Source organism: Cheilinus undulatus, linkage group 13 (genome assembly GCF_018320785.1).
Source record: "Cheilinus undulatus linkage group 13, ASM1832078v1, whole genome shotgun sequence".
Taxonomy (NCBI): domain Eukaryota; kingdom Metazoa; phylum Chordata; class Actinopteri; order Labriformes; family Labridae; genus Cheilinus; species Cheilinus undulatus.
Window position 1 is genome coordinate 38,138,526 of NC_054877.1, and position 15,963 is coordinate 38,154,488.

The 15,963-nt window shown below is 39.8% G+C and overlaps 1 protein-coding gene across 1 annotated transcript in view; it reads right to left on the reverse strand.

Annotated features, from left to right (window-relative positions):
* Window positions 1–1,169: 1,169 nt before the first annotated feature.
* The window catches only part of col6a1 (collagen, type VI, alpha 1), a 44,866-nt gene continuing 30,072 nt past the window's right edge, over window positions 1,170–15,963 (reverse strand). Inside the window, exons 26-35 of the mRNA XM_041803120.1 lie at window positions 13,054–13,119; window positions 9,129–9,164; window positions 8,769–8,805; window positions 8,547–8,555; window positions 8,312–8,445; window positions 6,265–6,371; window positions 4,456–4,642; window positions 4,192–4,363; window positions 4,052–4,081; window positions 1,170–3,209 (exon numbers count right to left, since the gene is read on the reverse strand). Coding sequence (XP_041659054.1) covers window positions 2,605–3,209; window positions 4,052–4,081; window positions 4,192–4,363; window positions 4,456–4,642; window positions 6,265–6,371; window positions 8,312–8,445; window positions 8,547–8,555; window positions 8,769–8,805; window positions 9,129–9,164; window positions 13,054–13,119 — 1,383 coding nt within the window. The 3' untranslated portion in view covers window positions 1,170–2,604. The remainder of the gene's footprint in view (window positions 3,210–4,051; window positions 4,082–4,191; window positions 4,364–4,455; window positions 4,643–6,264; window positions 6,372–8,311; window positions 8,446–8,546; window positions 8,556–8,768; window positions 8,806–9,128; window positions 9,165–13,053; window positions 13,120–15,963) is intronic.

Genomic DNA, 15,963 nt, shown 5'->3' on the forward strand with positions numbered 1-15,963 from the left:
CTCTCCATTTGTGGATAATGGCTCTGACTGTGGTTTGGTGGAGTCCCAAAGCCTTGGAAATGGCTTTGTAACCTTTTCCAGACTGATAGATTTCAGTCACTTTGTTTCTCATTTATTGTTTAATGTTTAATGTTTATTTTTATCCAGGGACAGTGTGCAATGGCATTGATCATTCATACAAAGTAAATGAAAACATGGTTGCACCAGATTTAGCGAGTTGCTAATTTCCATCTGCTGTCCCACATAAAACTGACACAAAACATACATAAAAATACCAGGGACAAAGGCATACACATGACAGGACCACAGCTAATGAGCCAAAGTACAAAATTTACACTGTTAAGAAGGTGATAAATAAGTTCTACTATGCGAAAATTGTATAAGGATAAGAAAATAATCTAAAATTTTTACATATGTATTTTAAAAGCTAAGTCCTAACACACTAGATAAATAAAGCCATAACTAGACCCTGCTCTATGAGATGTATAAAGTGCAGAGCATTATCATAATATGTCTATGGAACAGTATTATCAATACATATTCTTGAATTTCTTTGGATTGTGGCATGATGCTTTTTTTATTCTTCTTGTAGCCTTCTTCTTTTTGTCTGACAGCTTCTATTTAAGTGATTTCTTGATTCAACAAATCTGGTGGTAATCAGGCCTGCAAAAACTGTGGTTAGTCACAGTTAACTCATAATTTAACATGGGGGGGGGCTACTTTTTACACATAGGGTAAGATAGGTTTGGACCTGGAGACTTTCAACTTTCAATTTACTTTCTGTTAGTGGCTGTGAGAACAAACTGGGGCCTTTATCAATTATTTCCATGGCTAATATCCAGCATGTGCTGATCTGAATCATCAATCACAAATTTAAATGTCTTGAACTGATGTGAAATAAATTTGCATAAAATCAAACCTGTTCTGATATAAATAATGATGGAAGCAAGTTTCGGCATTGTGCAAACATTGTCCAACATGATTGGAGCAAAATGAGACTGATTTTCTTTTTTGAGTGAAAAATTCAGACTGACTTAGTGTGTAAAGGCTTTAATAATAATAATAATGTTCTTAGCATTCGAACACTGTCTTTAGAGGAATATTTATGCATGAACTGGTAAAAATGCAGCTTGGATCACTAGATTTTTAGACAAACATGAGCAGAGACCTTTTGGTGTGGCAACCTTTATTGAAGGAGCTCTTACAACACGACTGAGGTTGAATCCTCAAGTAAAAAATATCTTCTTTAAAACATGGGTAGAGTCTGTTACACTGAGACTAATAGCACCACAGATAATAGCAGTAAAGTGACTCTGAGACACTGATGACAAAATCTGAGCGTGTGGATCTTTCAATTTAAAGTGTTTCATCTTTATATGTTTTCAGTGTGAGAGGAAATTCTACTAGTCTCCTCCTGCTAGTTTCCTTTAGGTTTAACTGGCGCAGATGCTTTCCTACCTCACTGAAGAAGTGCAAAGTTGTGTGTGCCCGTGTGTTTGACAGAGGCTTTAAACAATAAAGAGCAAGTTTCTGTCATTCTGTCATCTGAACCAGTGACCCCAGCACAACTGTTTATGGAACAGTCGCCCAAGGCCACACATAAAAAATCACCTCCACAGACACACATGTGATGTTTGCAATGAGGAGCTGACACGCTCACACAGAGCGGATCGCACATGTTGAGTCCAGCTGGCGGGTTCTCATTAGTACCAGGTGAAGATCTGATGGTTTGGTTGAGTCTGCCTGATGTCATGTCCTGTTTTCTCTGTCGATTTGGTGATCTAATGAAGCTTTCAAGTGATGTCGGGTTTGAGGTCTCACCAGGTTTTAATGGCCTTTGAATTATCTTTATGAGGACGAAACTAAAACAAACACTTATCGAGTTAACAATCTTTTCAGGACAGCATCAAGACTCTAATTCACAGATGGATGGTTATCTTTTTACACAGTAAGTAAGTAAAACTGAGACACCAAAAACCAGACACCACTTGAAAGGGGAGCACAAATTACATAAACAATAAAACCAAAATGACAAATCCTTCAAATATCCGGAGCGTCAGTCCTGGAGAGGCATCAGAGTTTAGCTTTGATTAACCATTTTGAACTCAAACTAGCTCAACTTAAAAGTGTGGGTCAGACTAGCTAAAAGTGATAACAGGGATGCAGAATACCTGAGAAAAAAACAGCCATGTGGGTTTTAAAAATTTGGTTTGAAGGTGGACATTTCTGATGACTCTCCAGGACCGAAAAACTCACTTTCACTGATTTTGGACTTTTTCACCCTGAGCTTTGCCCTGCAGGCAGCTGTTCCTTCCAGATGTGAAGTGTCAAACCAGCTCTAAACTCTGAAAAGGTTTAGATAAGCACCATTATCTTGTTTATCCTTAAATGATCCCTGCCTGAGATGGTCCACCTTTCAGGCAAAACTGAGGGTAAAAAGTCCCATAGGAATTTCATAGACATTTCCATTGGTCTGCCACACAATCAACTGTCGTTTGTGACATTGGTTTATTTAAACAGTGTTTTGTAAATGAGTGAGACTGTGTATTTATATTGTGACTAAAGATCTAAAGCGTGTTGGTCCTGTTGTTGGGAGCCCTGCGCTTAGGGCAAGGAAACCCTGCGGGAGACGGTTTGGTGGAAGACCCCGCGGAGCAGAGAGGGGTAGTCTGCGACACGGAACAGGTGGCGCTGGGCATAGGTGATGTCATCCAGACGCCCCCTGCTCACCAATGTGCGCAGGTTGGCCTCATTGACTTGACTGCCTACGGCGACGACAAAGACCTCTACGCCTGCGGTCGCCAACTCTTGAACACGCTTATCCAACACGGCCTGGGTGATGGCCTGGGACCTGCCGTCAGAGAACAGCACCAGTTTCTTCCCACCTCCGGATGCATCCCCTCGGCTGCGTAGATTCTTTGCTGCAAAATCCATGGCCTCTAACACGTTTGTGCCATCATTTTGGAAGGTGGACTCCTCGATTTTGTTGGACAACAGAGTCAGGTTGGTCGTCAAGGCCTGCTCCATGCGGGCGCCGCGGCTATACTGAGCCACACCGACCCTGACTGTCGCACCCCGCTCCTTCTCAGCATTCAGGAAACGCTCGGCCAAGCGTTTGACAAAGGTCTTGCTTGTTTCAAAGTTCTTCTGGCCCACACTGGCTGAGCTGTCCATCATTATCAAAACATCAGCACTGCCAGTGAACTTGACTGTAACACACAAAGAGACAGGACATCTGATCAGCAGCTGTTCTCATCTATCCAACAAATTAAACACAAAAGGAACAGAGAGAAACTTCAAAATGTAAAATGTATGACTATGATGAATAACACAGAAAGAATCCGGCTGCCTTCCCATTTCAATGGCAGTATTATCTGAAACAAGGTACACCTCTGTTACACTGTAAGTGCAATTAAAATTTATGAACAAAATTGACGCTCTCATTTGTTATCATTTTCTCTTAGACATGGTTTGCATTATGAGTAATGTGCAACCTACATTGTTTGTAGTTGGCACTAATAGATACCTTTCAACAACACGCAGAGAGGTATCTATTAGTTGGCACTAATAGATACCTCTCTGTGTGTTGTTGAAAGGTTATTTTTATTGTGTATTATCAACTGGTTTTGACATATAGCATCAAATCACCCTATCCTTGCTTCCCTCCACTGGCTTTCTGTCATCTTCAGAATTGATTTTAAGATTTTACTGACCACTTTTAAAGCTATTATGGGTATTTCTAACCCAGGGCTAAACCCATAATATGAGCCATCACACAGCCTTAGATCCTCGGGCAGGGGCTTCTTGGTTGTTCCAAAGTTGAGACTCAAATCTAAAGCAGAAAGGGCTGTTAGAGCCCCTTGAATTTGGAACAACCTGCCCAAGGTGAAGCCATGAAATCATTTTAAGGCTGGCTGGTTATGGCATTGTATTTATGCATTTACTGGTTAACTGGTAGAATGTGGCTCTGTTAGAGGTCAGAGCAGATTCTGGTGTTGGTATCAGCACAAGCCTTTATAAAATTCTTATCAAAGTTAAAAGATAGACTTACTGGGACATTTGTAGTCTGGGCATTTCTTATCTGTTTGAGAGAAAAACAGAATTTAGGTCATTTTATTTATAATTTGTACAGAAATTTTTAAAAATTACAACTTGGCATAAACATCTTAGCTCTTGTCACTGTTCATTTACCTTGGCAGATTTTTTCGGTGAGGTTCTGCAGGAAAGTGTCGTCGAGCAGTTCTGCAAAGTTGTCCAGGACGAAAGAAAAGCCTGGTTTAGGATCGCTCTTACAAACGACGTCTTCAAGCTGCTCCTGGTTGGGCTGACGGCCTGTGTAGTCTTTTACTCCTAAACCGCCCACCTGGACACAAGGCGACATATTTCAGTGTTCAGTATTTTAGTCTAGTGTCAGCAGGAGCATTAACTGTTTATACTACAGTGTATTTGACTCACCCGGATGTTGTTACCACAGAGTACATTGAGGGGAACCTTGTCTCTGGTAATATCAGAGCGTCCGTCAGTGAGAACGAGAACGACGCGGTTCTCCTGCTGCATCAGCTTGATCGTGTTGGTCAGAGCGAAGTCGAGAGCCTCTCCGGTGTAGGTGGCTTCAGCCAGCCAGCGCAGGTCTTTCACTGCCCTGTAAACGCACAAGCAGACATTTCATCATTTAGGAATCTATCTGAAGCCCCTAGCAGAAAAATAAAGTTACGTCATTAAGTATTTAGAGGATTATCGTTTTCATCAGCCATGATAGAAACACAGATCTGCACAGTGTTTTAGCCTAGCTTTGCTCAAAGACTGAACAGAGATAATGGTAGCCTTTCAAAATAAAGGTAATAAAAATGACAGTTATTGCCCACAAAAAAACCTGTATTACTGCATCCAAGACTATAAAAATCATTTCAACAGTGTGTGAAATCGTTGTTGGTCAAAAAACAGAATCAGTGGGCTCAATTACATCCTAACAAAGCCATCTCTTTATCTGAGTTTTAGCCTTCATCCACACTTTGGCCGCTTTTCAGCAAACAATAAAACCAGAACTGTTTTTTTATTTTTTATTTTTATTTTTTTTTTATTGTAACCAGATTGTGGCTGGCTTCAATTCCCAGATGTGTAATGTGATGTACAAATTTCAGGGAGAATCATCAACTTTACCATTGTTGGATCATTTTACATGGAAACCACCTGAACCTCTTAAAAAGACATCCTCTGCTTTGCTCACATGCAATTGAAATAGTTATCACCCTTCTTTGTACTTTTGGGGAGTGTTTTAGCTAGCCTTTTCAGTGTGAGCATAGCAAACACTGAAACAGCTAGCTTAACTGTTGTCAAGGCAGATGCAAGTTTTAAAGTATTCTATAATTCATATGTATCATTTTGTATATTTCTGTCCATACAAAAAATAGAAAATACTAAATAAAATGTGGAAGTTACAGGTTTAAGAAGTTGTGTCAGGCTAGCAACTTCACTTTTAGCTAAACTAAGCTATACTAAGCTAACATCAGAGTTTCTGTAAGCCGAGATTTACCAGCTGGTTTCCAAACAGATGTGTGGAAAAAAGGCAACTTGCCAAATAAGCGTATAGTGATGAATTACGTATTATATCACATAAGCTTAAAGAGATGTTTCAAGAATTCTTTAATATTAACTCAAGGTACATTTTTGACCCATTTCCTGTTCAGCGCTGTTAGTTCTTGTATGTACATTACAGCGCATGGCTTATTTAGGAGGTGAATACTCATGTGATCACTGGATGATTTTAAACAAAACCTATACCTCTGGGGAAGTTTAAAGCTAAAGAAAACTATGCAGGGAAATCAATAGTGTGGATGTTTTTTTTTTTGTTAGTCATTGATGCAGAGAATAAGGAAGCCAAAACAAAGAAAACTGTAAATAGCTGAGCCTATTTTAACTAGCCATACTGTAGTCATTTGGGGGAAAATGGCCTCATTTAATGCAATTCCACCTTTTTAAAACATCTTTTCTTGACAAACACCAACTCTAACAGCCATGTGCAGTTAGAGCCAAAAATTACCATCTGTTCCATCTAAGTTATTCAACTGTTGGTGTTCTTTCAGAGATAATTATGAGCTTACTGCAACACTTAAACACCGCAGACTGCTTCAAAATATTGTCCTGCTGATGCTGAGACATGGAGAATGTTTGAAACCAGAGCTTGAAACCCTAGAAAAAAAACCTCTGCAGCAGTGGTGCAGAGTATGGTTAGTGAACAAGCATGACTGCTGCACGTGAACTCACTGTTTGAAGTCGGTGAGTGAATTCACGGTGACGCCCAGTTGGACGACTTCCTGTGCCTTGGATCCACTGTACTGGACCACGCTCACCTTGGACTCATTGGCTGCAAACTGGAAAAGAAAAGCATCACATGGTGACCGTGTGTTTTGGTCTGCGTGTGTTATGTCTAAAAACCATGTGTTTTCCTCAGTCAACATTGCTGTCCCACCCATCCTGACTAATTATATCCAAACTGGAAGGGAAGAGTCACTGGAGAGACATAAAAACACGTACCAAAACCAAAAAGACGGCATCTCCCATTCACACTTTCTATTCTGAGCTCTGTTTTTAATCACTGTGTTTCCTAACATCGCAGAAAACACTTTTTCCAGCAATTTTGGGTTAATTTTAAATAAACAACACAATCCACAGTGAAATTTAGATTATCATAAATAAAACTGGCAACAGTAAATTTCATGTGAAATACAGTCTGACGGAGCTTTGTTACAGCGCTGTTGCAGGAAAGCACTGATAAACCAGCTTTACAAGTTATACAATGGTTCTAAAGTGGGGTTGCAAATGTTAGTCTAGGAAAAACATTGGCAAAAGGTTAGTGAAGTACTGCATACCTAAGTGGACATGCATCCTTGAATTTTACATTACTCTGTTTTATGTTTTTCAAGTTAAATGTTGTCTTAATATTTCAACTCATTTGTCTTCTTTCTTGCAAATACAAAGCTGATAGCAAGGTTTGCAAGATCTCTGGAAATTAGCAAAAATATGTTATCATGGGGGAATAGCATAAAACATGATAGTTACTGTATGTCATATCTTATTTTTCAGTCATAGTCATATGGTGGTTCCTGAGGCTAGACCATGCTTTGTCTACACGGGGTTCAAACATACCGAAAGATCAGTATCACTTTTCGGGTCTGTGTAAACAAACAATGTTTTTTCTTTTGCGGTGGCAATGCCTGTTTTTTATAAAAAAACAATGTAGTTAAGTATTTTTGGCACACAAACGCCCTCGGTGTCAGCAGACGGTTTGACACTGTGCCCACAAAACTCTCAGTTCTTTCAGCTTCCCTTTCTGAACAATCAAAAGGGGCGGGGCATGTGATATCAGCTTTGTCAAATAAATAAATTAATAAATTTTGAAATGGCTGAAGAGGAGCTAACTGAGGTCTTTTGAAGGGCAAAAAGACTCAGGAGAAGTGCAGAAACACATTCTCTGGCAGGAACGACTTTCATTGTGGTTCTTTGCTCCTCTTTCAATAAAGAAATGCTGTCCAGATCTGTTAAAAACTTCTCCCTTCGCATTTGAGCTCATCACTCCACCAGCAGGCATTGAATTCAGAGGCTTACAGATCAGCTAAACTCCACCTGTAACTATTGCAAACTCATGCTGAAGCAGGCAAGACATACTTTCTGCCATGACAAGCTTTCAGTGTCATTCTTTGCTCTTCTTTTCACAAAGAAATTCAATTTTGATCTAAAAAAGACGCCATACCACAGCTACATCTGTGCTATTTGCTACAGGCTTCTAGTAAAACTAGATGCTGGTTGGTCCAGTACATTGTCAGACCTGGCACAGCTGTTTCAGACTGGAGCTTTGCAAGATAGATCTGCCTTATGCCAGACATGAAATCTGGCCAATCCATCGGCTGGTGAACTACAATGGTTATGACAAGAAAAATGCATGGCAGCACCTTTAGTAAAGGGAATCGGAAAATCATGGTAAAATAATAAACAGACAAACTAAAGATTTATCTGGATAAAAACCAAGACTGGATTGCCTGATCTCCTTTGACAACTTAATTTCAAGATTTGATCCAATCTAATGGTTTACAATGGTCGGATTAATTTGAAAAGAAGCTCTAAGCGGACATACTACATCATTTTGATTTGTTTTGATGTTCCCATGAAAGGTTACATTCTACACATCTTGAGAAAATGACTAAGATTTACTCATTATCAGAGAAAAATGGAGTACAATTTTAAAATATTCATGTCCTCTCAGGGCTTCTGTACTTTTTAACCGGTCCCTGGATATAGCTAGAGAGACTCTTACCTTGACCTGCTGGTCTTTGATCAGTCTGTCGACCACTGTGATGATAAAATCTTTGGCCAGGGCAAAGTTTGTGGCACCGATACTCTCTGAGCTGTCTACGATGAACGCCAGGTCCAGAGATGCACACTTGCACTCTTTAAACACACAAAACAAAATCACAAAGAGTCTTTGAAGCTTTTCAGTGTGAAACATTAATCATGCAGATCAATGAGTTTAAAACTGAGCTCAAACTTACCACAACAAGCTGTGAAGTCATCCAGAGAAGATGTAGGGGAAAAAAACAACACAAATCAAAGTTAATTAACTGAGCAGAAAAAAGTAACACAACACAACCTGTGTAACCTTCACATCCGTCAGCTTTGGATTGCATGTTTGGCTAATCAGGGACTGGGTTGAAGAGGTCAGAGTGTTTAGTATGGTGTACATGTGGCTTCGTTTTAGTGAGGGTTTAACTTACAGCAGAGCTTCATGATGATATCCAGAATTTCACATTCCTAAAGAGAGAGGTGGAGTACGCATTACAGTGCGGCAATATGCTGTTAAATCATGTTACGTAACTTAAACACAACACACAAAGCCAGGAAGACTGCTTCACACTGCTCTAAAAATAAGAAATAAAATATGGTAATGGTGATATTTTACTCAGAGGTCTGCTTGTTCAGGAAAGAGACGTGCAGCTTTGGTCTGAACATACAGTATCAAGTTTAGAGTCAAAACTAGCACAGCCTGGAGGAGGGAATTTACTCTGTGGTTTTTGTCAACATAACAGAGGGCGAGGGTCCTGATTAAGTGGACCGATTAAGTTTTTTAAACTCACATCAGTTCCTGGTGGTCCAGGAGGCCCAGGAGGTCCCTGCAGAGAGAAGGAGAAAAAAAGATAAGTGGACTGACAGATTCATCCCCCTGATATATGTGTTTATCTGTTTAAATAAAGGAAAAGATTATCTGGTCTGACTTCAGGATGACAGAGCAGTCCTGGAAGACTGTCTTTAACTTGGATTAAAAAAATGTCATTTCTTTGGAAAACCATTCCTCCTTTGACTGCCAACCAAAATCCCTCAGTCACTCAACCCACATCCACATCCACACATTTGTGCTCACCGCTATCTTTCTGCAACAACATGTGAATCTTACAGAAGTTTATCACCGCAGCATTTTGTTTTTTCTCTCAGCTGCAGGAAAACCATCTGTTTTGTTTTACCAGACATTAAACCCAGTTTAAGAGCATTCTTCTCTGTGACAAAGATGCCAGCAGAGCTTGCATGTGTGCAGAGAGGAGAACACAGAGGGAGTTTAATTGTAGTTGAGAGAAACTGTCCTGAAAACACATGACGCAAACAGAAATATGCAGCGGAGACGGGAGCAAGAAAAGAGGCAAAAAGAGAGAGAAGGGGAGGAAAAAAGGGAGAAGAGACAGAGAGCAGGGAGAGTGTGAAAGGTTGAGAACATGAATTCATGCACAGTGTTATATTTAGATTTGTTGATCTTTTCTCATGATCCAATGCCACAAGATTTGACTTGCCAGTTAAAAAGGGAATTACTCAATCTTTTCTACACACTCTACATACCAGGGGACACTTTAATGGTTTGTTCTCATGTTTACTATGAGATTAGCTTACTTTGTGGTGATAAGTGATTCTTTTTTTTTTTTTAATAAAAGTTTGGTGAGACTCTCATTTTCAGTTCCTATGAAAATATTCACCCCCTTGGATGTTTTATCCTTTTATTGATTTTATAAATCAATCAGGGTCAATATAATTTGGCTTTATTGATTAAATATTACAAAAAAAAATCTATTTATCTGCATGAAAACAGATTTCTACAAGTACTGTCAACTGATTCAAAATATGTAAAGTAATACTGCATAAATATTCACCCCTTTCAAGTCTGTATTTAGTTGAGGCTCTTTTGGCTGCAATCACAGCACTGAGTCTGTGAGGATAGGTCAGGCTTGCACATCTGGACACCACAGTTTTACTCCATTCTTCTTTGCAAAACTGCTCAAGCTCTGTAAGGTTGCACAGGGATCTGGCATTAACAGCCCTGTTCAAGTCCAGCCACAAATTCTGTATTGGGTTGAGATCTTGTTTTTGACTCGGCCACTCTAGAACATTCATCTTGTCGTCTTCAAACCATTTCTGTGTAGCTTTCGCTTTATGCTTCGGGTCATTGTCTTGCTGGAAAATAAATCTTCTCCTAACCTCTGGTTCCTTTTGCAGACTGAATAGGATTGTCCTCCAGGATTTTTCTGTATTTTGCCATGCACATTTTACTCTCTACCATTTCAAGCCCTGCAGGTGCAGGTGCTGAGAAGCATCCCCACAGCATGATGCTTCTACCCCCGTGCTTCACAGTTGGGATGGTGTGTTTGTTGTGATGTGGTGTGTTTGGTGACCACCAAACATAGCATCTTGTCTGAGACTCTTGACCATGACCATGGAAACTCCCAGATGCCTTTTTGGCTAACTCTAGTCAAGATTTAATATTGTTAGTTGTCTTTAAAATTTTAGTTTTCTTCAACAGTGGTTTTCTCTTTGCCACTCTCCCATAAAGCTTGAAGTGAAGAACCAGGGCAACACTTGTACGCAGAGTCTCTCCCATCTCGGCCACTGAAGATTGCAACTCCTTCAGAGTAGTAATAGGTGTCTTGGTAGCTATATTCCCTCTGTTTCTTGATGATGGATTAAACTGAACTCTGGGTGATGTTCAGTGCCTTGGAATTTGTTTGTATCCATCCCCTAACTGATTCTAACCTCTTGTCTGAGTTGCTAGGAGTGTTCTTTTGTCTTTGTGGTGCAATGGTTGCCAGGAATACTGATTAACGAGTGAATGGACCTTCCAGACACAGCTGTCTTTATACTCCAATCACTTGAGACACATCACTGCACTCAGGTGATCCCCATTTCACTAATTGTGAGACTACTAGCACCAAATGGGCTGGACATCTGTTGAATTAGGTCAGTCTCTTTAAAGTGGGTTAATATTTATGCAGTCACTTATTTATCATAACATATTTCTGTTTATTTGACATTACTTTGTAGAAATCTGTTTTCACTTTGATATTAAGAGTTTTTTTAGTCAAAGAAGCCAAATTATATGGACCGTGACTGATTTTTAAAAAAATAGATAAAAGGGTAAAACATCCAAGATGAATACTTTTATAGGCACTGTATACCTTCCAGATGGCTAAACAACATAAGATTGATCCATGTGTTGCCAAGGCTCTTTAAATTTTATTCCCTTCTGACATAGTGCTCCTCTCATGTCCAATGTATATAAAAACACAGAAATGAGCCATAAAAATACATTTTTTGACATGATACCTCACTACTATTATAGTTGTTTAGCTACAGCTGCACCAGCTATGAGCTGAGTCAAGTTGGGCCTCACTGAAACTTAATTTTTTACTGAGAATGGAGCCTACAAAGTACAAATATCTGATAGCAGCTGAGGTAGGCCCAGGCTTATAACTTTAACCTTACACCCTGCTCATACAAGGTGTAAAGTCCTCCTTAAAAATATAGTGTAGTGGTAAGCTTTTTGGGAGGTGGGGTAACATGTAGGATGGGGCTCAGGTCTCAGAGATGTCTTGAGATGACTTAATTTTGTACTTACACTTTTTTTCTTCCATAAGCGGACAGCATCTCCAAGATTTAGAGTACCATTAGGTTTCCTCATGTTTGCCATGTGCTAAGCGTCTCTGTTTACAGATAGCTCATCGTCATTCTTGTAGTTGGCAAATATTTCGCTCTGGCCCCAGGCAGTTTTAGATCAGAAGCCTTTCAGAGGAGACAACACATCTTCTACTACCTCATTCAAGTCTAGCTGCCCCGTTATCAATCAAGCTTTGGATAACCTGGATGACTGAAAACCTACACAGATATTTGATAACATTACAGACATATATAACCGATTATAGACTTTGCTTATGCCCCCACCCAAGCCCTCCACTACAGCACATCCAAAATAAATTCTAAGGTATAAATCACAGAAAATAGAGTTAAGATTAAACCCACAAATTCATCTTTTGCTTAAAAAAATCCCACATTTACATCTGGTCTGTTGAATGTTAGATCCTGGGCATCTAAATCTTTATTAGTAAATCATCTGATAGTGCATAATTAAAGTAATTGACCAAAGGAACCACTTAGGCCCTGGAAGAGAAGTTCCTGGAGCTAATAGTTCTGTGTACTTTAGGTCAAAAAGCCCCATAAGTGGTCTGTAGGTCTGACTGTGAGAACGACTGTTTGTTTCTACATGTCAACCATGTGATTGGTGTTGGGGTGAGAGGTGGGGCACAACTCCTCTTGTCTAATGACAGCCAGGACTGGCAGCACCCCCATACTTGCAACTCCAGGATTAGTGGGATAGAGGACTGATGGGTGTAGATTAAGGGTGTAGGTTTTACTTATAAACTAATCATACTACTTTTTCATATCTTCTCCTATCTTTTAGTCTGTTTAAAATACACATGAGAGGCAGCACAGTGCCAAAGCAGAATAATGCACTGATTGGTCACATGGAGATCAAACATTATATCTGAATATCTTCCAAGAGTAAATAGTTAGCCATAATCTTAAAACCTGTCTGATTGTGAGAATGGGTTAATAGTTTAAAGGGAGGAATCTGCATGTGTGGACAGCAGCTCCTCTGATGTCTCAACATGCATCCACATGCAGACAAACCTTCAACACCAACACATTTAAGAGTCAGCTCATGCCATGGCTCTCTGGTATTCTTACCGGTCTGCCCTCAGGTCCTCTGTGACCTTTGGCTCCTTTAAGTCCTGGAAGTCCAGGTTCATTGTTCTGAAAAATAGAAAGAGACTTAGTGAGAGAGGTTTGCACATGTGTATTCTTTTCAACAAAGGTAAAAGCACAATGTTTTCAATGCAGTTAAAGTTAAATGTGTTTTGAGTGAGAATTCACCACAGTCTTTGAGTAACAATCATGTTTAAAACAAGATGACAGCTTTGAGACCTGTAGAGATCATTTTACAGATGAGGACAATATGGCTGCAGGGGGCACTAGCTTTATGCTTGTGCTGCCATCATCTAAAAAGTGAGCATGTCAGTAGATCTGCACATCCCACCCAGGGGTCCTTCTTTATCATTTCACTGCATCATTCAGAGTACAGGTCTACATCACTTTGCAACACAGCTGGTTTACAGTTTCCATTATCCTTGACATGACAAGTGGTCAATCCTGGGCAGCATTACATTTAGCACTACTTTTCAAAGTAACTTAAAACATTACAAGATTACTGCCAATCGAAAAGTAGCTTTATGTTAGTTAAGTTACTAAACCTCTTTGTGACTTTTCACACATGTTGGCGATGTTGTCCTGATGGCACTTGGCAGACTCTATGTCTGCTTTTGAATGGGCTGACTGTATCATCGTTGTGCAGCCTTGTTTCCAGCCCATGATATATAGCTGAGCAGCCTTATAACAGAAGAAAGCCCAAAACAACGGTGCTGCAGTGTCACATCACGTCACATGACGTCTCAAACAGAGCTGCTACTCAGCAGCCGAGATATAGAAAGCAGCTGTTATTTCAGGAAAACTTTCCACCACTGAGAACAGATCAGTGGCAACAAGTGCCAAGGCAACATGCTGACACAAAGCTGTACTGCTACAGTAGCTAAAGATCCCTGAAACCTCAGTGTATCTCTAGATAAGAGCATGATGCTGACACCAACCAAGCAGGCACAATTCCACATTTCCACAAAAGCAGAAATGAGTAAGCTCAGTCTCGCCTTTTACTTTTAAAGAGCATACAAGCAAGACCTAGTGTATGTTCTCCTCATTAGGATAAGGATTTTTACTGGTGTGAGAATATGCAAAGTTTAACATTATATCATTTTTAAGTTACAGTGCAACTCAGGTGATGTTGTACAGTAATGGAAAAGTAATTTTACTTGTAGTGTGGTTGTTTACTTCCAACAGGGAGTTATTGAGTAATGTAATAGGTAACTTTTTAGAGAAGCAGTTATGTGTAATGTATTCTGCTTTTGAGGAACTTCTTTCACACTGGTGATCAAAAAGTTTGCAGCAAACTGAAACATAAATCTGAACCATATGGAAAAATAGCAGTGTAACTCAGGGTGTCATCAGCATAAAGATGTATATTTGCAAATAACTGATAGAGAATTAATCTTAAATATATGACCAATTTTTAATTATTTTTCAGTGTAAAGCCTGTTTAATGCTTGAAACATCTGCAGTCAAGAGTGTCTGCACAGCCAATGTGACTGAAAATCTTCAGACACGCCCCTTTGCGGGGTTCTGTCTGGTGAATTTTTGCCTGGCCACCTACTCTCCAAAATTTTGACAGATACACACACGCCAGATGTCAACGTGATTTTTGAATACACTGCCCCCTAGTTTTTGGGAGAATATCAGTTAGAGGCGGGGAGGAAGCTGGTGCGAGGTATAAACATACCAGGCCTCATGCTTCTGTGTCAGTTTGTGTCCATGCACACAGCATAACCGAGCCTTGATACAATTATGATTTAACTTGTACCTAAAGGACCTCTTCTGACATCTTTGAATGGAGACAGTACATAACAGGTGTTGGGGGTAAGGCGTTACAAAGTAATTCATTAGAATACTCAGATTACTTTTTTGTTGTAACGAGTAGTGTAATGCGTTTTACAATTCAAGTAATCCTGTTCCTGGTTACATTTTCATAAAAGTAATTCGTTACTGAAAAAAAATCTCAAATTTCCTCTCTCTTCCATGGTTTTAAAAGAGAGAGAGAGAGAATAAAAGGAAGCTCCTTGAGGCATCTGCTCTGTTTGTCCTTCTTTCTTCCTGTAGTCACGTTGGCACAGTGCCGTGCCAGAGGAAAGCAAACATTCTGTGCCATTGAGTACGCATTGTTAGCTGGTTGAACCAGCGAGATGACAGAGAGGACATCATTGCATTGCTCCAACTCACTCTAACTTAATGAGCTAAAATAAAAACACCTGCATTTTTCTATGTGGAAGTGTGGGACCTCTATCAAGAATGTGCAGTCTTCTTGTTTTTTTTTTTCTGTATCTTGTTTACAAAAGTCTTCCTCTATAAAGGTTTTTGGTGCTATGCCTATCATGTCTTAAGCAATCAGCTTATCAGAACACTTCCTCAGGGAACAGCTGGTCTGAGAAAAATCTCAAACCTCATGTGAAATCCTTCACAGGCAGGTCTGGCCTGGAGAGAGAGCAGCTAAAGCTCCTCCAGCTGCTGCTCTCTGGCCTGGAAATCGCTGTGAGATTATGACCCCGAGTGTTGAAGTGTGGAGAATAAAGAGCTTAACATTGTAAATCAATTTAGGGAAAATTGTCCCGTCTTAAAGTTTCATGTTCCCACAGATACCGTTACACAGAAACTTCAAAGACATGAGGGCATTTTGGTGAGAGGTGACAGCTGCAGGGAATTTCATATTAAAGCCAAAACTAAGAGTTGATACCGCTAAATGCTTTACTTGTGATCCCAAAAACAGCTCTTAAAGGTGCATACAGTCAAACGTGGTTTGTTTAAAAATGCATGTACTCATGCATGGTTATACTTCAAGTAATTTTTTGGGAAAAAAAGAGTTGAATCTTTTCTTAAAATTGTTCCAAAGGTCCTTAAAAAGCCAGCTTAGAGCACCCATCTTCAATTTTCTTTTTC